Source organism: Callorhinus ursinus, unplaced genomic scaffold, assembly GCF_003265705.2.
Source record: "Callorhinus ursinus isolate GAN/ISIS: 27379988/994484 unplaced genomic scaffold, GSC_fseal_2.0 scaffold19, whole genome shotgun sequence".
Classification (NCBI taxonomy): domain Eukaryota; kingdom Metazoa; phylum Chordata; class Mammalia; order Carnivora; family Otariidae; genus Callorhinus; species Callorhinus ursinus.
Window position 1 is genome coordinate 5838589 of NW_027397081.1, and position 27313 is coordinate 5865901.

The 27313-nt window shown below is 38.0% G+C and overlaps 1 protein-coding gene across 13 annotated transcripts in view; it reads left to right on the forward strand.

Moving 5' to 3' along the window:
- Window positions 1-27313, forward strand: part of ATM (ATM serine/threonine kinase) — a 119612-nt gene that overhangs the window by 35526 nt on the left and 56773 nt on the right. For 11 of the 13 annotated variants that reach the window (XR_012381469.1, XM_073903696.1, XM_073903694.1 and 8 more), the window contains 13 exons: window positions 339-501; window positions 1650-1849; window positions 4170-4252; window positions 4349-4504; window positions 5361-5436; window positions 5567-5697; window positions 7665-7785; window positions 13737-13910; window positions 15382-15551; window positions 16486-16732; window positions 25252-25367; window positions 26196-26322; window positions 26767-26966. Coding sequence is in view for 12 of the 13 variants with exons in the window: in XM_073903696.1 (XP_073759797.1) it covers window positions 339-501; window positions 1650-1849; window positions 4170-4252; window positions 4349-4504; window positions 5361-5436; window positions 5567-5697; window positions 7665-7785; window positions 13737-13910; window positions 15382-15551; window positions 16486-16732; window positions 25252-25367; window positions 26196-26322; window positions 26767-26966 (1964 nt within the window). In the remaining variant the exon portion in view is untranslated. Of the gene's footprint in view, window positions 1-338; window positions 502-1649; window positions 1850-4169; window positions 4253-4348; window positions 4505-5360; window positions 5437-5566; window positions 5698-7664; window positions 7786-13736; window positions 13911-15381; window positions 15552-16485; window positions 16733-16794; window positions 17087-23876; window positions 24563-25251; window positions 25368-26195; window positions 26323-26766; window positions 26967-27313 lie in introns of those variants that run through there. The other 2 variants (XM_073903697.1, XM_073903698.1) reach the window with 2 other exon arrangements.

The window sequence follows — 27313 nt, forward strand, 5'->3', positions numbered from 1 at the left end:
GCAGACAACTCTTGGTTTTGGCTCAGGTTGTGATCTCTCAGGTTCCTGGCACGCCCAGCGGGGAGGATTCTCTCCCTCCCTCTCCCCCTGCTCGCACATAGTCTTTCCTCCTGCTCTCTCTCAAATAAATAAACATTGAAAAAAGAAATTATTTAAAAAGTTTGCATATTATTATTATATAGACCTATTGCAGTTTATCCATTTTTCATTGTTGGACACTTAATAGAAATACTGCAGTGTTCATACACATGAATCTTGATTTGTTTGAATAGTTGAATTTTAACTACATCATGCTTCTGAAAGAAGCCAGTTTGAACATTTCTTTTTCTTCTTTGAAGGCGTCCTTTATCAGAAAGCCCTTTGACTTTGGAGAAGTAGAATCAGGGGAAGACGATCCTGATGAAAATATGATGGAGGTGGAGGATCAGTCGTCCATGAATCTGTTCAGTGACTCCGGCGCTAGTGAAGCGGGCATGTCTGGAGACGGCCAAAGTACTTTCGGTAAAGATGCATTTACTGTTTGGGATTGCTTTTACCTCTTTGTATGCATTTGGCAGTGTAAAAGGCCTCATACATACCAATTTTATGCTCATTTTATTTTCCCTTACATAGTCTATTAAGTTTGTTCCCTTCTGTGTATGTTAGATTTCTCTGATTATTAATTGACTTTTATTAATTACTCATTTTATTCTTCATGAGAGGAATTTAAAATATTCACTAAAGAAGTAGAACCATGTGATGGATTATTTGGAAAACAGCAGGAGAGTGAAAACACCCATACGGCCATCACTTTTAACCTTTTTCCATTATTATAATCATCAACATTCAAATGCTTTTTTTTTTTTTTAAAGATTTTATTTTTTTATTTGACAGAGACAGCAAGAGAGGGAACACAAGCAGGGGGAGTGGGAGAGGGAGAAGCAGGCCCCCTGCTCAGCAGGGAGCCCAATGCGGGGCTTGATCCCAGGACCCTGGGATCATGACCTGAGCTGAAGGCAGACGCTTAATGACTGAGCCACCCAGGCGCCCCTCAAATGCTTTTTTTTTTTTTAAGATTTTATTTATTTATTTGAGAGAGAGAGAGAATGAGAGATAGAAAGCACGAGAGGGAAGAGGGTCAGAGGGAGAAGCAGACCCCCCGCTGAGCAGGGAGCCCGACGTGGGACTCGATCCCGGGACTCCAGGATCATGACCTGAGCCAGGCAGTCGCTCAACCAACTGAGCCACCCAGGCGCCCTCAAATGCTTTTTTTATACCTTGTTCATTTTAACAATTAGAAGTGTTTTTTTTCATTAAGCTATTTGTATTGATAATTATCCTTTTTAATGGCTTCATAATATCCCAGTTAACATACATCATAATTCAGTTGACCATTTTTTCTTGTCAGAAATTTAGATTCCTTTTTCTCTATACTTATCAGTACTGTAATGAATTTGTCTGTATAGATTTTCCTATAGATTATTTCTGGATGATAGAATCCTAGGGTAACTTTTCATGAAGAATTTTGAAGCTTTTAGTGTGTAATCAATTTCACCATAGTTTTGCTTTCCATATACTTTTATCTCTCTTTTTTTTTATATTTGAGCTAATGTTCAATATGTGTTTCCTGTATCCCTCTCTTAGTTTTAATAAGTGCTTTTTATTTTCAGCTGCCGTGAATCCTTTAGCTGAAGAACATCTGTCAAAGCAAGATCTACTTCTCTTAGACATGCTCAAGTTCTTGTGTGTGTGTGTAACTACTGCTCAGACCAGTCCTGTGTCATTCAGAGCGGCTGATATTCGGAGGAAATTGTTAATGTTAATTGATACTAGCATGCTAGACCCTACTAAATCTCTCCACCTACACATGGTGAGTTAAGGGAAAGTGACATATCTTCAATTCTGTCTGTTGTTGCTGGATAAATGTAGCAGACTGACATATAAGAATCATGTAGTACCTTTGATGGCTTGAAATTGCTTCCTTAGGAATGAGTCTGATGCTAGTTATAAAATACACTTTTTCTTTTAATGTACTGTGAAAAAATTTTAAGTGGATCCTGAAACATTAAGACTTGCATGGACTTTGGATAGATTTATTATCTTCAGGTATAATTATTATAAATTATTTTAAAGTAGGCTAAGAAACACAGACTCTGTTGTGAAAATAATACATAACCTTGTAGTTGAACTCTGAATCTTGCTTTTACCTTAGTTTATTTGCTTTAAAGTTTTGTTTTTGCTTTAAATATTTTTTCTTTCCAAGTTTTTTTTTTAATTCCAGTTTGTTAATATACGCTTTAAATATTTTTTGATATAATTTCAAAGTGACAGTAAAATTACAGTACTACAGGGATTCTCTCCTATTCCCTTCATACACTTGCACAGTTAACATTTCACCAGATTTGCCTTTTCATTTTCTCTTTCTGTGTGAACGTGGGCGCGCTCTCCCTCCCCCCCCCACACATGCACACACGTCTTTTGTTCAAAACATTTTGAGATTAAGTTGCTGATGTGATGCCCCTTAAACTTCATTGTATGTGCCAGAAACAGTGATACTCTCCTATAGATACTCTGCTAATCGGGAAACTAACATTGTATCATTGCAGTTAGTTGTCAAGTCTGTTCAGTCTCTTTGAACTGGGAGCAGTTCCTTAGTTTCTCCTTCTCTTTCCTGACCTTCATATTTTTAAATAGTATAGCCACTTGTTCTCTAGGAGCCCTCACTTTAGATTTGTCTGTTTCTGTAATTAGATTTAGGTTTTGGTGAGAATGTTAGAAAAGGAATCCCTCTCTTGCCCTGCCCCCATCAGTCTGTCCATCTGCTGGTAGATGAAACCTTCAATTCCAGTCCGACATTGTAGAATTTGTTTTTTTCTCTTTCCATACTTGTAGCTCCCTTTTCCAGCAGTAAGAAAGCCGGCTTCCCACTTACCTTCAATATAGTTACTTGTTTACTCAGAATTCTTATATGTAACATACCTCCTGACCATGTAGCCCATCACCCCCTTTGCCCCAGCATCGGTGAACATTGAGGGAGAGCCTCTGGCTGACAGTTACGGTGGGTGAGTCTGTGGTCATGCCCCCAGTCCCAGAAAATTGGCAAACATGCCTGTGTTTCCTCAGCCCTGGGAAACATGCCAGGGGATTCCGTGAGTAGAACCTCTTGTAGTCATGTACGTTGTGTCCCTGGTAGAATCCCTTGTCATGTTCCAGCTGCAGTGAACAAGCTGGTTGATCCTTTGATCCCAGCAAATGTGCTTGGTTGAATCCTGTTTGATTCCCTGGTTTTGACCCCAGCATACTAGTCAAGTCTCCAGCCCCGGCCAGTGAGTAGGGCTGGGTGCTTTTCTTGAGGCTTTGGTTCTTCAAATCAGTTTAAGACACTCAGTAACATCGAATATATGATTCTCAAGGCAAATATTTAAAATGGTCCAGTTTAGTTTTCTTTTATATCTGAGGAGTAAGAAACATTTTTCTACATGTAGATGATAGGAAAAAAAACTCTTCTGATTTCTTATTATAGCTAGAAAGGGATTTGGCAACTCTCCGAAACTGGCTGCCTAGTTGTAACTACCATGATTATACCTGGTAGTTGCTGAGTGCTCTTTGGTATCCACAATAGCATAGAGAACCCTACACGGTTGCTCTATAGGAAGATAACTCAAGGTATTTATGACTTTTTCCCTGCCCACAGTTATCTCTGCTGTCCAAAATTCATTCCTAGAACAGTTTGTAACTATTGAAGTCTTATCCCCAGGCATTATTTTTGGAGGGTAGGAATGTAACGGTAGTTTCGGATTCTTGCTCAGGCTCTTAACCCCAGCAGTGATAACAACTACTTATTTATTGAATTCCAACAATAAATTCTAGACATTTACATTCATTTCCTTTATTCCTCATAGTAATCTGGCCAGGTGTGTGCTATATCCCCATTTATAGGTGAGAGTACAAAGGCTCAGGTGACAAGGCAAGTTTTTTAACCACACAAGTAATAGATTGTAGTGCCAGCATTTGAATCCAGCTGCTTAACCTCAGACTTTTTTTTACTATACTGCCTCCTTTAAAAATTCACTGGTCTTTTTTGTGTGCATGTGTGTATATGTGCATGCATTCATGGATGAATTTATGGTTACATATATAAGCAAATGATTTATGGAAAAAAATGATCTTTTTCTCTTCAATTATCTTAGTATCTAGTGCTTTTAAAGGAGCTTCCTGGAGAAGAATATCCTTTGCCAATGGAAGAGGTTGTTGAACTTCTAAAACCACTATCGTAAGAAATTAAAGCCATCTGTTATTTTCACTTTAAATTTATAAGCTAACTGGTATGTTCTGTTCTACTCACAAAGTTAAACTTTTTCCACTGCAGCAATGTGTGTTCTTTGTATCGCCGTGACCAGGATGTTTGTAAAACAGTCTTAGACCACTTCGTTCCTGTAGTGAGGAACCTGTGTCAGGGCGATATGGATGCTGAAAACACAAGGGATGCTCAGGGGCAGTTTCTAACAGTGATTGGAGCATTCTGGTAGGTGCAGAGTATTTTGCAGAGTTCTTAATTTTCTTTGCTACTCTGGATACAATTGCAGACTTTGCATTTCTACCTTAGTGACTTGGCTAATCCTTGAATGTAACTATATACAACCTTTAACAATGGTAGAATGTAGCTCCTGTTTTCCTCCTTAATTGTGTGAAGAGCTTAGTGAACACACTGGCCTTGTCACCATCTGGGTATTTTATGCACAGAGTGTGACGTAACTTTATGACACTGAGGAGCACATGTATGCGATTTAGAACCCATTGACCCACTTGATTGATAAGGACTTCTGAATTGGTATAGAATGTGGTTTTGAAGTCTTTGATATGAGAACAAAACTTCACAAATGTTTTCCTTTTAAAGCAAGTTTATGACCTGGTGAGCTGAAGTGTGGTAGCCCCTAGATGAGGTATAATCATATAAAATGAATAAGATACATTAAAACGAACTCCCTTTTTTTTTTTTTTTAAGATTTTACTTATTTGTCAGAGAGAGAGAGCAAGAGAGAGCGTGAGCAGGAAGGGAGAGGGAGAAGCAGATCCCCAGCTGAACAAGGAGCGCGATGCGGGGCTTGATCCCAGGACGACCTGAGCCGAAGGCAGATGCTTAACCAACTGAGCCACCCAGGCACCCCTAAAATGAACTCATTTTCAAACTAACTTCTTTTACGAAAGTTGAGAATATTGACTGGCATATGCCACATGATGAGAATTAAATTTAGTATGGAAAGAAATTTTGGAAGGATAAGAATAATTAGAAATTGAATTAGTCATACCCAATGATTTTTTTTTTTTTTGACTGTGGTTTTACTGGAATAATTATTTGACTCTGAAACACTTTATTTCAGGCACCTAGCAAAGGAGGGGAAATGCACATTCCCTGTAAGAATGGCACTAGTAAAGTGCCTTAAAACTTTGCTTGAGGTGAGTTATCCATGTTAATTATTAGTAAGGTCTCCAGTGAAATTTCTAAAGTAGCCTTTGTTTGTTTTTGTCAATGGGTGATTTTTCTCTTAGTATTTCGTATTTAACACCAGTTGTTCTTTTCCCATAGACCGATCCTTATTCAAAATGGGCTATTCTTAATGTAATGGGAAAAGACTTTCCTGTAAATGAAGTATTTCCACATTTTCTTGCTGATAATCATCATCAAGTGGGCATGTTGGCTGCAGAGTCAATCAACAGGTAATGGGTCCTGCCTTCATGAAGAGTCTGAGATGCCGCAGGTGGCGATGTCGTGTAACGCCGCCGTGGCTCACTGGCTGTGGCATGAAAAAGAGCCGGCGTCGGCCGAGGAGCCACTGTACACCTGGCTTGGATGCTTTCTCTTAACTCTGACGGTCCTATCACTTAGACACTGTCCTTGCCTCCAGTTTGTAAATGAAAAGTGGCTTCAAGAGAGAAAGTAACTAGCTCAGTGCCCTGCAGGCAGTAAGTGGTGGAGTTGAATGAGGTGTGTCTGCTCCCACTGACGGGACGCGTGGAATGTTTGGCTATTACTTCGTATTTTATAGGAGTTTGTAAAGAAAATGAGCACATGTCACAGTGTGCTAATTACAGTTATGTTCATGTGAGTGAACATACAGTTGGGCACTGGAGTAATCCTATCCTAGAAACCTGTTCTGTGAGTACTTGAAGAAGCAAGATTAATTCCCTAGCACTGCATGTTTCTCAGGTTGTCCATTTGATTTTTAAGATCTAAATTATAACCTATCTCTGCCTTTCCCACCTTCCACTCCCTACAAATAAAGTACCTCTCTCCTTTATCTTTCTCAGTAGCATGCATGAGCACTTGAAATGTTATATTTTAAATGTAACACATCTAGCTTAAATAGAAGCTGCTAGAAGTCATTGGTTTTTTTGTCTGTTTTGTTCATTGCTGTATACTCAGCACCAAAAACAATTATGGCATGTGGTAGGTGTTCAGTAATTTATAAAATAAATAAATGTTTGAAAAAGGAACTTACATTATGCTTTAAAATCACCAAAACTGAAAATCATTTGGGTAACTTTACTATTCAGATGTAAGTAATCAGTAATTAAACATTGCTATAAAGAAATTGCCGCAGCAGTCACATAAATGTATGTGTTAGATAAACCTAACATGTGTGCATAGTTTGTGCTGACAGTAGTATTTTCACAAATCAGAATCATGTCTAATCCCTCAGGTATAGGATGCTTTTCAGAACTTGCATTGTAAGGGTTGCTAATGAATGTGAGCTTTACTTCAAGTCCTTAAAAGGTGGAAAATACACACCAAAGCTAAAGATCTGGGGATATGGAGAACCACAAGTTAAATGTAATAAAGCAGTGCAGTGGTGGCTTTGGAAAACCTCTTTAAGATTTAAAAAATGTATAAATTCAAGAATGGCATGAACGTAACATCTCTTGGAATTTTTTTGCTTTTTGGTTATTGTTGATATTTAATAGTGGGCTATTGTAAGAGATGTTAGAGAACCTGGAGGAATCAGAGAACACCAAAAAGTATAAAAGCTTTGGTTACTAAAAAAGCAGAAAGGACAAAATTGATCAGAGTTGTCCTTAAATATGATAGGATATTATGCAGAGAGCACTGGTCAGCTCTTTTCCATCACATAAAAAAATTAAATAGATCATCAAGGCATAAAGCTATCCACTTTGCAGGACAAGATCGCTTTTTTTTTTTTTTTAACTAGGCTCCCCGCCCAGCATGGACCCCAGCACGGGGCTTGACCTTAAGATCTGAGATCAAGACCTAAAAGCTGAGATCAAGAGTTGGACGTTTTAACCAACTGAGCCACCCAGGCGCCCTGAGAGAACACTTTTTAAAATTAGAACAGGGGGACGGGAGTCTAAGGCTTGGTGTTTGATCAGAGGATAATTTTTCTTTATGGGCTCTTTTGAGGTCAGGACTTTTTAAGTTTGGGCTGTAAGCTAAAAGATTTTTTGAGACCCTTTCAGTTCTAGGAGAAAAGGGAGTATATTCTAAAGACCTGTTATTAACCAGTGCATCTGAACCTGTTTAAATGGGCTTAGATTTCATTAGGTTTTTTGAAAGAAGGCTCAGTATGCTAGTATATCTCACAGTGTGATTTATTTGTGTCCCATAATATGCTTTGGAAAATAACGTTTAAGGTAAAAAATTATTTGACTTTTTGCTTTATTTTTTTAAGGTTATTCCAGGATATGAAATACAGAGGTTCTTCCACATTATTAAAAGCACTTCCTTTGAAGCTTCAGCAAACAGCTTTTGAAAACGCGTACTTGAAAGCTCAGGAAGGAATGAGAGAAGTGGTAATTTTAGCAACGCTTAATTGCTTTTATCACATACTTCTTACAAATATGCCATCTGTTACTTTACCAGTGTGGCCTAAGACAGTTTGCGTCCACCAGTTTACTAAAACAACTGTGTGAATTAATTAAAATTGGTTAGAATTAGTCCAATAATGACAATTTCTTTTGGTTCAACGTATATGTACTGTTTTTTGTGGGGGAAAAAACAAAATTTACTGAGTTTTTGTGGGAGTACAAATGGCTTTCTTTTTTTATTAAAATTTTTTTAAATCGAAGTGGGGTTAACCTGCAGTGTTATATTAGTTTCGGATGTATAACATGGTGATTCTGTGCATGACTCGTGCCTGCCGTGGTAAGTGCCGTCACCGTACAGCATTATTACCGTGTTACTGAGTGTGTTCTCTGTGCTGTGTTTCTCATCTCTGTGACTTACTTATTTTATAGATGGAAGTTTGTACCTCTTAGTCTCCATTCTCTGTTTCACCTATTCCCCCACCCGTCTCCCCTCTGACAACCACCAGTTCTCTGTATTTAAAGTCTGATTTTTTGTTCATTTGTTTTGTTTCTTAGATTCCACATGTAAATGAAATCATTTGGTGTTTGTCTTTTTTTGACTTACTTCACTTAGCGTTATACCCTCTAGGTCCATCCATGTTGTTGCAAATGTCAAGATCTCGTTTTTTTATGGCTGAGTAATATTCCATTGCTCACACACACACACACACACCCCTGCACACATACCCCCCCACCCATCACATCTCCTGTATCCATTCATTTATCACTGGACACTGGGTTACTTCCATCACTGGGATATTGTAAATATTGCATAGGAGTGCGTATATCTTTCAAATTAGTGTTTTTGTTTGAGTAAGTACCCAGTAGTGAAATTATTGGATCATAAGGGATTTCCGTTTTCAATTTTTGGAGGCACCTCCGTACTGCTTTCCACAGTGGCTGCCCTAGCTTGCATGCCCAGCAGCAGTACGTGAGGCTTTCCTTCCTTCCACATCCTCCCAGCACTCTTTATTTCTTGTCTTCCTGGTACCAGCCGTTCTGACAGGTGTAAGGTGATAGATATCTCACTCCCAATTTTGATTTGCATTTCACTGATGGTGATGTGTCTGTTGTCCATCTGTATGTTTTTGGGAGAATGTCTATTTAGGTACTCTGCTCATTTTTTAATCAAATTGTTTTTTGGGTATTGAGTTATAGAAGTTCTTTCTAATAAATATTTTGGATGTTAACTTTTTATCAGATATATCATTTGCCAACATCCTCTTTCAGTAGGCTGCCTTTTAGTTTTGTTGATGGTTTCCTTCAGTTTGGAAAAGCTTTTTATTTTGGTGGAGTCCTAATAGTTTATTTTTGCTTTAGTTTTCTTTGTCAGAAGAGGCATATTCAGAAAAATGTGGCTAATTTCGGTGTCTAAGAGATTACTGCCTTTGTTTTCTTTTAGAAATTTTACGGTTTCAGGTCTCACATTTAGATGTGTGTTTTTTTTTTTTTTTAAGATTTTATTTATCAGAGAGAGAGAGAGAAAGCACAACCAGGGGGAGGGAGAGGGAGAAGCAGACTCCCTGCTGAGCAGGGAGCCCGACCCGAGTGTCGATCCCAGGACCCTGGGATCGGACCTGAGCTGAAGGCAGACGCCCAACCGACTGAGCCACCCAGGCACTCCTCACATTGAGATCTTTAATCCATTTTGAGTTTATTTTTGTGTATGGTATAAGAAAGTGGTCCAGTTTTATTTTTTTGGCAGATTTCCCAGCACCATTTCTTGAAGATACTATTTGTTTCCCATTGTATATTCTTGCTTTCCTTGTTGTAGGCTACTTGACCATATAAGTGTGGGTTTATTTTTGGCCTCTTTTTTCTGTTCCATTGATCTATGTGTCTTTCTTTTATGCCAGTACCATCTTGTTTTGATTACTGTAGCTGTGTAGTATATCTTGAAATCTGGGATTGTGATACCTCTGGTTTTGTTCTTTTTCAAGACTGTTCTGGCTATTCATGGTCTTTTCTGGTCCCATACACATTTTATAAGATTATTTGTTCTAGTTTTGTGAAAAATGCTATCGTTATTTTGGTAGGAATTGCATTAAATCTGTAGATTGCTTTGAATAGTATGGCCATTTTAACAATATTCTTCCGATCTGAGAGCATGATACATATTTCCATTTTTTTGTGCCATCTTCAATTTCTTTCATCAATATCTTATATTTTCGGAGTATAGGTCTTTTACCTCCTTGGTTAAAGTTACTCCTAGGTATTTCATTTTTTTTTGTATAATAGTAAATGGCATTGTTTTCTTAATTTCTCTTGCTGCTACTTCATTATTAGTGTATAAAAGTGCAACAGAGGGGTGCCTGGGTGGCTCAGTCAGTTAAGTGTCTGCCTTTGGCTCTGGTCATGATCTTGGGGTCCTGGAATCGAGCCCTGCGTCGGGCTCCTGGCTCAGTGGGGAGACTGCTCCCTCTCCCACTCCCCCTGCTTGTGTCCCCCCTCTCGCTGTCTCTCTCTCTCTCTCTGTGTCAAATGAATAAATAGAATCTTAAAAAAAAAAGTACATCAGATTTCTGTGTATAAATTTTGTATCCTGCAACAGTATGCTGAATGCATTTATGAGTTCTAATACTTTTTAGATAGAGTCTTCAAGATTTTCTGTGTGTATTATCATGTCATCTGTAAATAGAGACAGTTTTACTTCTTCCTTAACAATTTGGATGCCTTTTACTTCTTGTCTTATGGCTGCAGCTAGGACTTCCAGTACTGTGTTGAATAAAAATGGCAAGAGTGGACATCCTTTATTTGTTCTTGTTCTTAGAGTAAATGCTTTCAGTTTTTCAGTATTGAGTATAATCTTCGCTGTGGGTTTTTCATAGATGGCTTTATTATGTGGAGGTTTGTTCCTATTAAGCCCTCTTTTTTAGAGTGTTTATCATGAAGGATGTTGTATTTTGTCAAATGTTTTTTTGCATGTCTTGAGGGGATCATATGGTTCTTATTCTTCCTCTTGTTAATATGATGTATCACATTGATTGATTGTGAATATTGAATCATCTTTGCATCCCTGGAATAAATCCCCTTGATTGCAGTGAGTGATCTTTTTTGATGTCTTGTTGAATTCAGTTTGGTATTATTTTGTTGAGGATTTTTGCATCTGTGTTCATCAGGGATATTGGCCTGTAGTTCTTTTTCTTTCTATTTTTGGCATCTGTCTGGTATTGGTATCAGGGTAATGCTGGCCTCATAGAATAAATTTGGAAGTTTTCCTTTCTCTTTTATTTTTTGCAGTAGTTTGAGAAAAATAGGTATTATCTCTTTAAATGTTTGGTAGAATTCACATGTGAAGCCATCTGGCCCTGGACTTCTGTTCATTGGGAGTTTTTCGATGACTGTCTCAATTTCCTTACTAGTAACTTGTTCACATTTTCTGTATCTTCCTGATTCAGTTTTGGGACTGTGTGTTTCTAGAAATTTCTCCATTTGTTCTAGGTTGTCCAGTTTGTGGGCCTATAGTTTTTCATACTGTTCTCCTATAATCCTTTGTCTTTCTGTGCTGCCGGTTGTTATTTCTGCTCTTTCGTTTCTGATTTTATTTGAGTCTTCTTTTTTTTCCCTTGATGAGTCTCGCTAAATAAAGGTTTATCAATTTTGTCGATCTTTTCAGAGAACCAGCCCTTGGTTTCATTGGTCTTTTCTTTTTTTTTTTAGTTTCTTTTATTTATTTCCTCTCTAATCTTTCTTACTTCCTTCCTTCTACGAGTTTTGGCCTTTGTTCTTTTTCTAGTTCCATTTGGTGTAAAGTTAGGTTGCTTATTTGAGATTTTTGTTGTTTTCTTGAGGTATTGCTATAAACTTCCCTCTTAGAACTGCTTTTGCTATGTCCCAAAGATTTTGGATTATTGTGTTTCCATATTTGTTTCCATACATTTTTTTGATGTCCTCTTGATTTCTTCGCTTTACGCATCGGTTGTTCAGTGGCATGTTGCTTAACCTCTATGTGTTTGCTCAGCAGGGAGCCTGCTTCTCTCTCTCCCTCTGCCTGCTGCTCCTCCTGCTTGTGTTCTCTCTCTGTCTGTCAAATAAATAAAATCTCCAAAAAAAAAAGAGGGGCGCCTGGGTGGCTCAATTAAGCGTCTGCCTTCGGTCCTGGGCTTGACCCACACATGGGGCTCCCTGCTCAGCAGGGAGCCTGCTTCTCTCTCTCCTTCCTGCTTGTGCTCTCTCTTTTCCTCTCAAATGAATAAATAAAATCTTAAAAAAAAAGAAATTATCTTTTTTAAGCCTTGGTGTGTTCGTAAAAAATATGTGAGACGGTTAACCAAATACTACCTACTCGGTGATAGCACAAAACTGAAAAGGACAGTGCATGAAACAATGTGAATTTCAAAAATAAAAGTTTCAATAGACTGGAAAAATGAATGTGAATAATATAAAACTTAATAGAGATGTATACCATACATTTTAAGATTATCCTGTCTTGGGCAAAAAGGGAAAATACTGACCTGATAGAAATTCATTTGTAAAAAGTCCTAAGAAGTTTTACATCTTGAGAGCACTCTGTGAATCCCCATTGTAATAGTTACCAGGAGAAGCAAATGCTGTCCTAGACATCATTAATAGAAGCATACTGTCCTGGATCTGGGATCCTCTGTACATTATAGAGGGCAACCAGCTTGTTTGGTTCTGAGTAAAAGCAGATTTTTAACTAGGATGTTAAAAGAGTCTGTAGATGTGTTTCTCTTAAGGAGCCCGTGGAGGAGCTGACATAGTGGGGGCCTCATAGCAATCTCCAAACATGCCAGCGATGGCCATTCAGTAAAGGAATTTGGCTCTTTTCCTTGTTCCAGAAAAACAGAAGTAGGGTCAGTGAGTAGCAGAGTTTTCAAAATGTGAAGAGAAACTTTTTTTTGTTTTAAAGATTTTATTTTTAAGTCATCTCTACACCTGATGTAGGGCTTGAACCCACAACCCCGAGATCTAGAGTCCCATGCTCCACCGACTGAGCCATCCAGGCCCCCCCAGGAACTTTTATCAATTATAGCCAGTTAAAAAATGTTTATGTCTGTTGGGATATTATAATGATTGGTCATTAAATTAGAAGCATGTATTCTGTCTAGTTGCCTAGTTGTCCAGGATTTTATTTTTACTTTTGACAGTACATGTGACAGCATTTTTTAAAGTATAAAGAGCTATCAATAAAGATAATAAAAGCATCTTAGGATACATACTTCGTCATGGAAAAGGAGCTTATAATCATTCTCACCTTCTTGCAATTTTTTTTTATTTAAGTTGTTTTAATTCCAGTTAGTTAACCTACAGTGTTACATTAGTGTCAGGTGTTCAGTACAGTGATTCAGTACTTCCATACATCCCCCGGTGCTCATCATAACAAGTGCCCTCCTTAATACCCATCACCCGTTTAACCCATCTTCACACCTCCCCTCTGATAACCATCAGATTGTCCTTCTTGAAAGTTCTTTCTTGTTTTTCTTTAGTGCTTTATACTTCACTGAAAGGCTTGTGAATTCTTTCCATAAGATCTTATCAGAAACAGTTGTCCCTCTACAGAAACTTTGATATTTTCTCAGATCTCTGCCCTTGACTCCATCACTTTGGGATTTAACACTGCTCAGTGGCTGCTCATTAGATGTTATAATGGGTAAATCGATTTTAGACTGACAGGTTTTTTGTTTTTTTTTTAAGATTTAATTATTTGACACATAGCGAGAGAGGAAACACAAGCAGGGGGAGGGGCAAAGGAAGAAGCAGACTCCCTGCTGAGTAGGGAGCCCAATGTGGGGCTGGACCCCAGGACCCTGGGGTCATGACCTGAGCCGAAGGCAGATGCTTAATGACTGAGCCACCCAGGCACCCCTAGACTGATAGGTTTATTTGTAATGTTTATATATTTACATTATATTATTATTTTTAAAATTCTTTTCAAGTCCCACAGAGCTGAGAACCCTGAACTTTTGGATGAAACTTATAATAGAAAATCTGTTTTACTGATGACGATAGCTGTGATTTTATGCTGTAGCCCAGTCTGTGAAAAACAGGCTTTGTTTGCGCTGTGCAAGTCTGTGAAAGAGAATGGACTAGAACCTCACCTCGTTAAAAAGGTACATGTGGATGAATATTTTTTATTATCCTCCTTGGGTAACTTTTAAATAATTAAAAAAGTTAAAGCTTATTTTATTTATTTTTATTTTTATTTTATTATGTTAAACACCATACATCATTAGTTTTTGATGTAGTGTTCCATGATTCATTGTTTGTGTATAACACCCAGTGCTCCATTCAGTACTGCCCTCTTTAATAGCCATCACTGGGCTGACCCATTCCCCCACTTTAAAGCTTATTTTAAAGTGGCACTTGTTAAAGACTTGGAGACAGTCTTATTTTTTAGATTGAGAATATTGGGAAGTAGTAACTCTTTAAATAGTGTATGTTTATTTGGATGCAGTATCATTTTTTATATTAAGTATTTCACAAAGTATTCTTGAACTAAGGGATGAATGACGTCTCATCTAGACCATGCCCTCTGGAATTGCTTTTATTGAGGAAAACACATGGAGCAAAGAGCAGTAGCAAGTGTTTTGCCTGATAGATTCTGGGTTACAACCTTGGGATCTAGCAGGGCCAGAAGTCAGATCATAGAGCTGTGAAACTTTTAAGTCGCACAACTAGGGAAGGAACACCTGAGTCCAGTAGTGCAGTTCCATCAGCACGGTGTTGTAGAATGTTCGCCTTTGCCCTGTTCCACCACCTAGCGTTCATGGTTTGGAAAGGTCCAGACCTTTCCATTGTAGATGTTCATGTGATGAACCAGTGATAAATCAGTGGCCTGATAGACCATTCAGCATTCTACCAGCATGGTTTCCATGGAACTGGATAATAGGCCAACCTGTAGGTAATCAGCCTTACACAAGCTAATCTTTTACCTCTCAGTATTAAAATAAGTTTTTTTTTTTAAGTATACTGCTACACTACGTAATTATTATTTTTTAAAGATTTATTTATCTTAGAGAGGGAGGGAGCAGGGGAGGAGTAGAGGGAGAGGGAGAAGAAGAGAATGCCAAGCGGATACCGCCCCCCACCCCCCGCCCTGAATGCAGAGCCTGACTCGGGGCTCCATCTCATAGCCCTGAGATCATGACCTGAGCCAAAATCAAGAGTCAGACACTTAACAGACTGAGCCACCCAGACGCCCCTACACTACCTAATATTATAAGTGGATTATAGTGGTTGGATTTTTCTCATTTAGATTTAGGACTGAGAAGAATTATTTACTTTAGACCTTCCTTTGAAATATAATCAAAGGTTGAACATTACACTATATTTTTCCATTTTTATTCATTTAACGTTAAGTGTTTTCTGTGTGCCATGCTCAGGGCTAATTGTATTAAATGTGTGTTTCTCATTTAGTCTTTCTGAAGTCTAGGTACTTTTATTATCCCCTTCTAGATGAGGAAATCAAGCTTTAGAATGGTTGAATGATTGCTTCAAAGTTATACTGTAAATAAAAGGATTTAAGTGATTTATTTTTTTCATTGCTTTCTTAAAGCATTGATTTCTTTCTGATTTGTGCAGGTCTTAGAGAAAGTTTCTGAAACTTTTGGATACAGACGTTTAGAAGACTTCATGGCTTCTCATTTGGATTATCTGGTTTTGGAATGGCTTAATCTTCAAGATACTGAACATAGCTTATATTCTTTTCCTTTTATTTTGCTAAACTACACAAATGTTGAGGATTTCTATAGGTAGGTCTACATATGGCACATATGAAATATGTTCATTTTAAATTAGATGGAAATGTTTGGCAGCCCCCCACCCCACCTTGCACACACGTTCATGCACGCATTCGCGCATGCACACGGAGCTGGGAGGCTGTGTAGTAGGAGCTGCAGGGCCGCTTGTTTGAACTGAAATGTATTGAAGGGGGTCACTAGGGCTTAGGATCTGTCCCTCGCTGCGCTGGTGATGAGCTGTGTGACTCTGGGCCATCGGAGCACCCCTGGGCCTTGGTTTTTCAGTCTGTACCGTACGGGAATTACATGGGTCTTTAAGGGCTCTTTCAGCTTTAATGTTTGATAATCTTCCCTATGACAAATCAAAGATAAATTGTTCGTCCTTCCTGTTGCTTGGCTGTGGACCATTTTGTCATTATTTTTGTTAGATTTAAAGTTTAATGTAAAAATATTTATTTTGCTAAGTCCTGACTCTTGAGAAGAAAATTTTGAAAATGGAGAGGTTTGGAACAACTAAAGAATAATGCTTAGGTATCAGGATGATGGGAAAACAGTTCATAATTATTCAGTGGCCCTTGTTCTTTCATTTTGGCAATAACAGTATTTACATTAATGGCTTGAATTTCTTTCACATTTCATTTTACATAAATGAAATAATTTTGCATCTGTCGGTTATACAGAAGAAATAAATTCAGTTCATACTTTTTTTGATCATAGAATCAGGGTGGTATATTCTCAGATCTGTTTCCTCCTGTAGTTGATTATTTAGAATTTGTTTAACTTCATTTCTCCATTTATAGAATTAGAGTAAGAATGCTTAATGATCTAGATAAAGTGATGCTCTCATGCTTACTAAGTAAAGCATTTCATTATGTTAAGAGCTATATTTAAAATTTGACTATGAGAAGTTATATATAACATATATTTAAAAATTTTATATTTTCAGATCATGTTACAAGGTTTTGATCCCACATCTGGTGATTAGAAGTCGTTTTGATGAGGTGAAGTCCATTGCTAATCAGATTGATGAGGATTGGAAAAGTCTTCTAACACACTGCTTTCCAAAGATTCTTGTAAATATTCTTCCTTACTTTGCCTACGAGGGTACAGGAGACAGTGGGATGGCACAGCAGAGAGAGACTGCTACCAAAGTCTATGATATGCTGAAAGATGAAAATTTACTAGGAAAACAGGTATGGCTTCCCTTGTACCTACTTATCCTCTAATTCTTTCTTTCCTTCTTTTTTTTTTAAAGTAGGCTCCAGGCCCAGCGGTGGCACTTGAACTCATGACCCCTAGATCAAGGGTAACATGCTCTGCCGACTAAGCCGGCCAGGCTCCCCATCCTTATCATCCCCAATTCAGTGGAGATATAACTTTGTAGTTTCAAGACTATTCATCATTTATGCAGTAAAATTTGACATATGTAGTAATCCCTGTCTAGCATAGGCAATCCGTGAATTTTTTTATTGCTGTTGTTATTATAGTGTTCTCTTCTTTTGATTGGCTTTTAAATGAAATATTTTTAATCAGAAATTAAAAAAACCTTTGGAATCATTTATTGATTTTTTTCCTTTAAAATTTTTTTTTTAATTATTTAATTTTTTGGGGGGGTTTGCAAAAAGGTGGTTTTATTAAAGCACAGAGATAGGCCCCGTGGTCTAAAGAGCTGCGGCCCTGGGATTGTGAAGAGCAACATGATAGACTTTGGGGCTGGAGGAGGTAAAGACAGTGAAGTTCCAAAAGGATTTTCATATGCTAAAGGAGACTCACAGGGTAGGGGAGGCCTGGCTGTTGTCAAGCTAAGGTTGTTTTTCCCTTAGCAAGGCATTAACATTAAGACAGTTGGGAGTTTCCTGGAGGAATGTTATACTCTGCCTATTTCAAGTATTTGTCATTGGGGGAAGGTTATAAGGAAATTTAGTTTTATCTACATTTCCTTCTGCCTTTGTTTCCCACATCATTCCCCCTGAATAGTTTTGACCCTTAAATCTTTAAGGTTGCTGAGGGTGGAAGGTCTAATCTTTTATAACTTCTTCCTGCTGAATAGGGGTGTAGAGATGTCCCTACCTATGGGTCAACATTGGTCAGGTGGGGAATATTTTTTTTAAGATTTTATTTATTTATTAGAGAGCACATGAGCAGGGGGAGGGGCAGAGGAAGAGAGAGAATCTCAAGTAGGCTCCCTGCTGAGCACAGAGTCCAGTGTGGGGCTCCATCTCAGGACCCTGAGATCATGATCTAAGCTGAAATGAAGAGTCTGATGTGTAACTAACTGAGCCACCCAGGTGCCCCAAGGGGGGAATTTATACATTGGAGTTACCAAAGACAGAGGCAATCAGTCCAAGGTAGACAACATATATGAACCTCCTTGAGTAGAAAGGATCATCTGTCAGCTGGAAGTTACAGCAGTGAAGGAGTCTCGGCACCAGCAATGGCAACAAAATAAGGTTAATGTTATTATGAGAAAGAGACGCGTAAATAAAAGACCTTTGACAGTTGGCCATAATTGTCCTCCAGTCCAGGATCTTTAGCCAATCACTAAAGGAAAGAGAGATCGTTTAAAGCGTTGGTTTGAGCAATCCTCTTATATTTTGATGACATCTGGAATATATATACCACATCTGTTTTTATGCTAGTACTTTTTCACCTTGTGCAGCAATGAAAATATCTTAATGCCATTTTGAGAGTTATTTAAGGGCCTTAATGGCATAGCAGGTGGTGTTAGCCATCATATACTCTTGTTTCACAAGCAATTAGGTAATTAATAAGAGGTACTTTACAGAAGCAAAAGAAAAAATGTAGTTTAATGGTTAGAACAAATTATAAACCCAGTGTTGAGTGTCGAGTGCTTAAAATCTAATATCTAGGGTGCCTGGGTGGCTCAGATGGTTAAGCGTCTGCCTTCGGCTCAGGTCATGATCCCAGGGTCCTGGGATCGAGTCCCGCATCGGGCTTCCAGCTCCTTGGGAGCCTGTTTCTCCCTCTGCTTCTCTCTCTCTCTCTGTCTCTCATGAATAAATAAATAAAATCTTTAAAAAAAAAAAAATCTAATATCTACAAAGATGTGTTGTTGAAACACTTTTTCTCTGTAACTACCCTCATTTTTAATCAGATAGCCAAATGAAAACGAATTCGCTTGTAAAACAAGTCCAATTTTAATAAAATTGTCCTAATAATTTACATAAGCAAGAATAGTGATTGATCATACAGATCTTTTAGAATCTGCTTTCCTGGAACTTTTTATAAGGAATGTCGATCGAACATTTGGTAGCCCCTGTAGGCCAGAAGCCAAGCAAAGTGCTTGCCTTCAGACATGCCTGCAATACCTGTAGATTTGGGCGAATTCCTCTTCTCGAGGTTCCCAAAGCATCCTGAGGTTCTTGGACCTGCCAGGGAGTGACATTCTCTGCTCACCTGGTTAAGACTGCTGGGAACTCTGTAGGCAAGGTATCAGGCCAGCACTTCCAAGGGGCTTTATTGACTTCATTGCTTCATAAAGTCAGTCTTAGTTCCTTAAAGCTTTATGGTCATATCTGAGTCTCTGCATGTCTCTCAAATATGACATTCCAGCCAAAGCCTTGGTAACATAACCAGTATTTCCAATGTGTCCTATTGCAAGGAGAACAGATTCTTCTTGAACTTATGCAGATGACTGTGATTGCTCTGTAAGAAAGAATGCTCACTGAGAGTTTCTGAATTTCAGAGGGTTCAGTTAGAAAGAAAAGTTAAATGCTTCCGTTTGTTCACAAATAAATACTTATCACATTTCTGTAAGTCATAGATATCTTAAGGGAAAGGTTCTTTAATCTGGTAGAGTAAACATTAGAGAACCAGCGACGTTTTTGTTGTTTTTTTTAAAGATTTTATTTGAGAGAGAGAGAGCGCGTACGCCCGCTTGTGCGCACAAGCCGGGGGAGGGGCAGAGGGAGAAGCCAACTCCCTGCTGATTATGACCTGAGCCAAGGGCAGCCACATAACCCACTGAGGCACCCAGGCACCCCAGGAACCAGCAATGTTTCAAACAAGAGTTACAAAAACCATCCATGTTACTAATTCTCGTTCAGTTTGAATGAACTTTCAGCAGCTTTTTAGTTAATTCTGGAAATTCTACCAATTTTAGTTTTAGGATCTTAAAGATATCAAAAACCTGTATTTGTCAAAAGCCCTTTTTATGAATCTCCTTGAAGATGAGACGTGTCACAAGAGAGTGAGAATTGACTAAATGAGAAAAGACTCCAAAATGGATATGGTTAAAGATCTGATGATAGGTTACAATATAGCTGGCAGGGACATCCGGTTATTTCTGTGAAACATAACACTTTCATAATTAGAACATCAAGTGATGACCTTATTACCAAAACGTATTAAAACTTCAGGAATTACATATATTCTCTAGAATAGTTATAGCATTTACCCAAACATAATCTAAGGCTTACCTGTATTTGACAGTGCTTCGAGAGTAATTTAACATACCAAATAAAAAGGCCTAATGAGTCAGAGACTTCATTTACAATTTAAATCCGGAGAAGTTTGTTTAAAAAACCTAGAAAATTATAAAACACGTGCCTGAATAGTGGATTACAGATCATTACAAAGCTCAAAATGTAATTATTTATTTAACCAAAGTGGCAGAAAGAGATTCCAAAGGCAAATATGTAGGGTTATATAGTTAGCAAAACTTGGCTCCTTTAATTTTTAAAGTTTTAACGGTGTGATGAAAGACTTGATAAAGACAAAACATAGAAACCAGTTCTCAGGGCAGACAAAAGAAAAAAAACCTTTGTTTACATTTTCTTATCAAGTGCAAGCCAGCAATTCAAGAAAACTATCTTTGAACAGAGAAAAAAGCAAAACTTCAGTCTTACACCAGTGTACTTTTAATATCCATTTGTTTCAACTTTAGTCCTGACAGCATATAAAATTCTTTTCCAAAAATTTCCCCTCATAAACCTTTTACAGCTTTTTCATTCAAAGTTGTTTCCCTTATTTCCATCAGTTTTAATTACATTTAGCAGAAATATTGTAACTCTTAGAAACCTTGGTCTCCAGTGAAAACCGCATTAGAAACCAATTGTGAATGTCACACCAGATACCTTTAGATGGCAAATTTATGAATCTATTAAACACAAAGTGTGTTTTCAAGCACTCAAATATTCTTCATTTCTCTGCAGTAAGAAGCCAAAAGCACAAACCTGCCTTCAGTAATCAGTGCTTTAGTATCTTATTTCATTTGAAAAAGACCTAGATGTCCAATGAATTCAGTGCCATTTATTATCCAAGGAAAACTTTAAAGTCGTAGGTTACCAAAGACTGTCTTAACAATCACCCATGAAAAATTTGAGACAGAAAATTAATCATTTTAAGTCATCCTTTTGCTAAAAAATTGCAACAGATAATGAGCTTATTTGACCTTTAGCAAACCTAGATGAAAGTTTCATATTTAATGCTGATGACTCTAAAGACATGTCTATCTTAATTAAACCAACAAACTTAAATTAGTTTAAATACCGAATATATTCCACCTGCGTCCACTTGAAAGTCGATCAATTTGTTCCCCCTTAAAATTTATTTTAATTGGCAGTAATAAATGAATGCAAACCGGATGTTAAATTCAAGCAGTACTGAACAGTGTATAGAAAGTGTTCCTCTTTACTTTTCAAGAAGTATGATCTCAAGTTCCGATGCCCTGCTCTTTCTTTTTTCTATGAGACTGACTATATGTAATATAATTTACTTATGAATCATGTTCACTGTTTATCAGTCTTCTCTGCTAAAGTACTCTGAAGGTAGGATTTTTTTTTTCCTTTTTGCTCGTGTATCCTGGCTTACTAGTATGTAGTGAATACTCATTATTTGATAAAAGATGGAGTCAAGTAAAAAAGAATCTAACAGGGGTGGGAGGGATGGGGTGGCTGGGTGATAGACATTGGGGAGGGTATGTGCTATGGTGAGCACTGTTAATTGTGCAAGACTGTTTAATCACAGATCTGTACCTCTGAAACAAATAATGCAACATATGTTAAGAAAAAAGAAAAAGAAGATAGCAGGAGGGGAAGAATGAAGGGGAGTAAATCAGAGGGGGAGACGAACCATGAGAGACGATGGACTCTGAAAAACAAACTGAGGGTTCTAGAGGGGAGGGGGGTAGGGGGATGGGTTAGCCTGGTGATGGGTATTAAAGAGGGCACGTTCTGCATGGAGCACTGCGTGTTATGCACAAACAATGAATCATGGAACACTACACCAAAACAAATGATGTAATATATGGTGATTAACATAACAATAAAAAATTAAAAAAAAGGTAATGCCTTTGTATGTGCCCATTTTCAGGGGAGAGGATCAGTCTCAAAGATGACCCTAAAGCCACTCCCTCAAGGAGTACTGTCACAAACAGTGTTCTAGGTGTTTGATAGCCCCCCCAAACATCATAACCTCTTAAATCTAGGTCTTTGCTGAGGTTGGAAGGATCTCCTAGAGCCCTCCAGTGTGACTTTTCCCAGGAAATGTACCCCAGCACCACCAGACAAACAAAGAGCTCCCTCCCTTCTCCTCACAGAGCACTTCTTTGGCCTGCGGGTGTCATGGCATTTACCCATGTTGTGGTGGGATTCCTGTGTGCTGGGGTCCGGAATGAGTTCTTAAGCTCCCCAGCAGGCCCAGCCTCTTGCTCCTCACTGTGTCCCAGCATTTGGCATCACTTCTGGAATTGTGGCCAAATAATACTTATACAACTGAATTGATCTAACACCTCTCCTCTTCCCTCACTTCTTCCATACACAAAGCACCCCGATGTCTGATTTGACTTGTCACATTTAGGAGAAATTCTAGAATTCCCTGTCTCTTCCAGTTCCTTACACAGGAACTTCCCAGGCTCCCTAATCCACCACTTAGAGTAACTTCAAGAAAATACAGGAACGGTGGTGGATTAAAACGGCCAATAATCCCATTTTAACACAAAGGCCAGCGCTCTCTTTACAGTCTGCTGCTCTCTCTTGATTATTTTGGCATCAGACTGAACAAATAAAGGATTCTGGAATATGGAATGATGCAGTAATGCTTTAACATTAAACCAGAGAGTAACACTGTAATGCATTCGTGTTCACAGGATGCAAGTCAGAAGATGATGGCTGCCAGTGTTTGATATTTTATTAGTATGTAGAATCTAAATAAACTGATCACATTATAAAAAAAAGAATCTAACAACTTCTGTTTGTTTTATAGTAATTGAGATACATCCAAAATTATTTGAGGGAACTTAAAACACATAGATAAACTTTTTTTTAAGGTAAAAGAAATTAGTTACTCTCAAGTTTTGTTTTGTTTTGTTTTTTAAATGTAAGTAAGGGATGACTAACCAAGTAGGCTAATGTTAAAATTAGAATTGGATGAACTTGAAAGAGACTTTTTTTGTTTGCCCGGTTACTGTATTGAACCAAGAAATGGAACACGGAGTTTCTTACTTGCCTCGGTGAGCTCCTTTCTCAAAACACAGTTGAAACAGAATGTTGGCGCTCCAGAGGTTATGGAATCTATGAAAGACCCTGCTTTTATCCTCTCCCAGCCATCTCCCTGCTTCTAAGCAGGCCTAATCTTTACCACTTTTTAAAATGTATTCAAACTAGGGACCCCTGGGTGGCTCAGTCGGTTGAGTGTCTGCCTTAGGCTCAGGTCGTGATCTCGGGGTCCTGGGATCGAGTCCTATATCGGGCTCCCTGCTCAATGGGGAGTATGCTTCTCCCTCTCCCTCTGCCTGCCACTCTGCTTGCCTGTGCTTTCTCTCTCTGACAAATAAAATCTTTAAAAATAAAATGTTAAAAAAAAATAAACATATGCAAACTAAAAGAGAGCAGTTTGCAGAGTTAGAGTAAGTCTAGGAGGGGAAAATAATTACATTGAGGCCTGACTGAAACATCAATGTCAAGAATGGAGAGAGGCAAACTTGAATAATAATTTCTTAGCTTCTTGGTTAAAGACCTAAATTCTTGTTAGTCTCAATTCCATTTGGCATTAAGTTGTTATAAGTTTGTTTTTTCTTTGGTTCTCTAGTGTACACTTTCTCTGAATCAGTCTTCTAAGATTTTTTCCTCTGTGCATAAGTGTTGGTACAATTATTATTAGTCTCTGAGCCTCTAAAATCTGTCATTTGTCTGTCAAAAGCCTGAAATATTAACAGTTACAACATTGGTTAGCTGTACCTGGACATCTGCATAATTTATATGTCCCTTAGATAAACATTACAGATCTTGCTTATTGTAGAATGATACAAAACTCATGAAGCCACTTGTCATTCTTTGTGTAAGGAAATTCATTAATGTTTCCTCTGATATTAAACAGACATGGCCAGTTTATCCTTCCTTATCCCAGATATACTTTGCAAGGAGGATGGATTCTTAAAAGAGCTGAAACCCTTGGAAATGATGACCTGAATGACTGATGTGTAAGCATGAGGGAAAGACTAGGATCTTTACATTCGAGTTCTTTCTTGTCACATTTTAAACTGTTTCTGTTGTGAGGAAATGTGTTTTCAAATCTTATGCACCAAGGAAATCAGCCATTTACCTTTTAGTTTAGAGCACTGTAATTCCTTACTTGGAGAGCTAATAAACAACCTTTATCTCCACGATTGTCATTTATTTGGGTGAGGTATAGTGGAGCAGACCGGTTCTTTATAGTTAGAGAATATCTGTCCTCTGTGAGGCCGCGGGTGACAGGAAGTGGATTGATGAAGAACCTGCTCCTGTCCGGGAGGATTTCAGTTTACTGTTGAGGACAGCAGATGTGGGTAGCAGCGAGGCTCCAAATTTGGGATATCAGCCAAGTAGGAATCTGGGCAAAAGTCATGCAGGCAAAGTCACTGGCAATTCTTACTAGTAAAGTATTGTTACGTGAGATAGATTTTCCAAATAAGTCAAGAGTAAAATGCAGATTGAGAAGCAGTGTAGCTCAGTGGGGAATTTGGTTAGCTGGAAAATGACTAGGTTGAGGAATTCAGTGCTGCACCTGAAGCCTTAGTCAATTAAAATGATTCTTTAAAATTATTTTTTTTTAAGATTTTATTTGAGAGAGAGTGAGTGAGAATGAGCACAAGCCGGGGGGAGAGGCAGAGGGAGAGGGAGAAGCAGACCCCCTGCTGAGCAGGGGGCCCGATGCAGGGACTCGATCCCAGGACCCTGGGATCATGACCTGAGCCCAAAGCAGACACTTAACCGACTGAGCCACCCAGGCGCCCCTGATTCTTTAAAATTAAACAAGAGTCAGATTAAGGGAGTCTTGTTTGGTATCATTTCCTTACCAGCCTCTCAGGCTACAGGTTGGTTGCATAGCAGAAAGGTAGCTGTATGTCTTGCACATCTTAGGTCTTTGGTTATCCATTTCCTTTTTTGGTTACCGATTAATTTTGGAAATGATGCAATACCTTTAGTCCCTTGAACTGTCTTAAAGGTCACAGACATAAAAACTTAACTGTTATTTTATTTATTTTTTTAAAGATTTTTATTTATTTATTTGACAGAGAGACACAGCGAGAGAGGGAACACAGGCAGGGGAAGTGGGAGAGGGAGAAGCAGGCTCCGTGCTGAGCAGGGAGCCCGATGCGGGGCTTGACCCCAGGACCCTGGGATCATGACCTGAGCCGAAGGCAGATGCTTAATGACTGAGCCACCCAGGCACCGCAAAACTTAAATGTTATTTTAATTTTGTATCCTTACAGATTGATCATTTATTCCTTACTAATTTACCAGAGATTGTTGTGGAGTTATTGATGACATTACATGAACCAGCAACTTCTGGTGCCAGCCAAAGCACGGACCTCTGTGACTTTTCAGGGTATGGATGTTTTAAACTTAAGAGAATTCGCTGCAATTTCAGAATTTCCTTGGGAAGTTGATTGGTTGACACCTTCAAATGTCTGTTTCAGTTTTTAGGCACATACGGTGTTTCTTGTGTGAGCTACTAGAGAGCACCGTTTACTTAGAGTGTGCCCTACTATGCTAGCTGTATGAAAAAGTAATAATATCTACCAAAGTATTTTCACTTTATAATTTCATTTGGTACAAAGAGTGTCTGATTGCCAGTCTCAGAATATTAGTGTTTACAGTAGTAGCATAGAGCTTTAATTCAGACCTGAAGTGGTGTAAGGCTCATTTGTAGAATTGCCATTAACTTCATAAAAGATTTCTTTTTTTTTTTTTAAGATTTTATTTATTTATTTGATAAAGAGAGCACAAGTAGGCAGAGCGGCAGGGAGAGGGAGAAGCAGGCTTCCCACTGAGCAGGGAGCCCGATGCGGGGCTCAACCCCAGGACCCTGGGATCATGACCTGAGCCGAAGGCAGATGCTTAACGACTTGAGCCACCCAGGCGCCCCCTTCATAAAAGATTTCTTAAGCATGTCACTTAAAATTAAGTCATAGAGGGTAAAGGTATTTAGATATTCTGACTGATAATGTGTAGAATGTGGTAAGTCGTTTGTGATTTTATTAAAAGCCTAGTTTTTCAGTGGGAAAGTAATTTTAGAACGTGGGATTATTAATCTAAATTTTCTTTCTGAAACTTCATGGTTTCTGAAACTTGACTTCAACAGAATCTTTTTTTTTCTTTTCTTAATAATTTTGTTCTGAAAATGATGACTGCTTTTTTCCCCTATAACTCTCAGGGATTTGGATCCTGCTCCTAATCCACCTCATTTTCCATCACATGTGATTAAAGCAACATTTGCCTATATCAGCAACTGCCATAAAACCAAGCTTAAAAGCATTTTAGAAATTCTTTCCAAAAGCCCTGTAAGTACACATTACTATTATAATAACTGAAGAGAGACTTCCTTCTTTTTCAGCTAGAAAATCTGTGTAAGTACATCTTAAAAAGAACAAAAATTAAAGGGAAAACTCATCTGAATAAATTAAAAAGAAAAACACTCATAAGTTTATATCTTGGTATTTTACTTGTAGATATTAATTGAAATATGTCATATATGAGGCCTGAATTTCATGGTACTTTAGTCATATATTGGCTTAGGGAGTATATATTTTTTAAAATTACTGTTTGCTATCTGAAAACTAGATAAATTGACAGCAGTTTAAGATACTAATTTTCTTAATGTAATATTTGCCTTTGATATCACACCAAAACAAAATTCTGTAATTTGTTTTCAATATAAAATAGATTTATTATAGTTGAGTATACATGATTTGGTAAGTTTTTTATGAAATGTCTTTATTTTCTAGGATTCTTATCAGAAAATTCTTCTAGCCATATGTGAGCAAGCCGCTGAGACAAATAATGTTTACAAAAAGCACAGAATTCTAAAAATATATCACCTTTTTGTTACTTTATTACTGAAAGATATTACAAGTGCCTTAGGAGGAGCTTGGGCCTTTGTCCTTCGAGATGTTATCTATACTTTGATTCATTATATCAACAAAAGGTACGTAATATATTTGGACTAATACATAGGTTTTTTTTTTACCTTAATTGAAAATTTATATAATTTCAAGAGGTAGAAGCAAGAGTATTGCTGTCTTATTTTTGCTTTTTAATATATATCTACACAGTATTTTTAAAAAATTGCATTACCTATTTCTCCACTTCTAGAAATACTAAGTACTAAGGGTCTTCAACATTTTAAAATTAGTGAATTTTAGATGGCTTGAAATATGTATGTCACTGTAGCAGTTCTGGTCACCTGTGTACGGGGAGGGTGGTGTTTCACACACACACATGCAAAGAATCCTCCAGACACCAGCTGGGTGTCCTACAATTCAACTCATATAT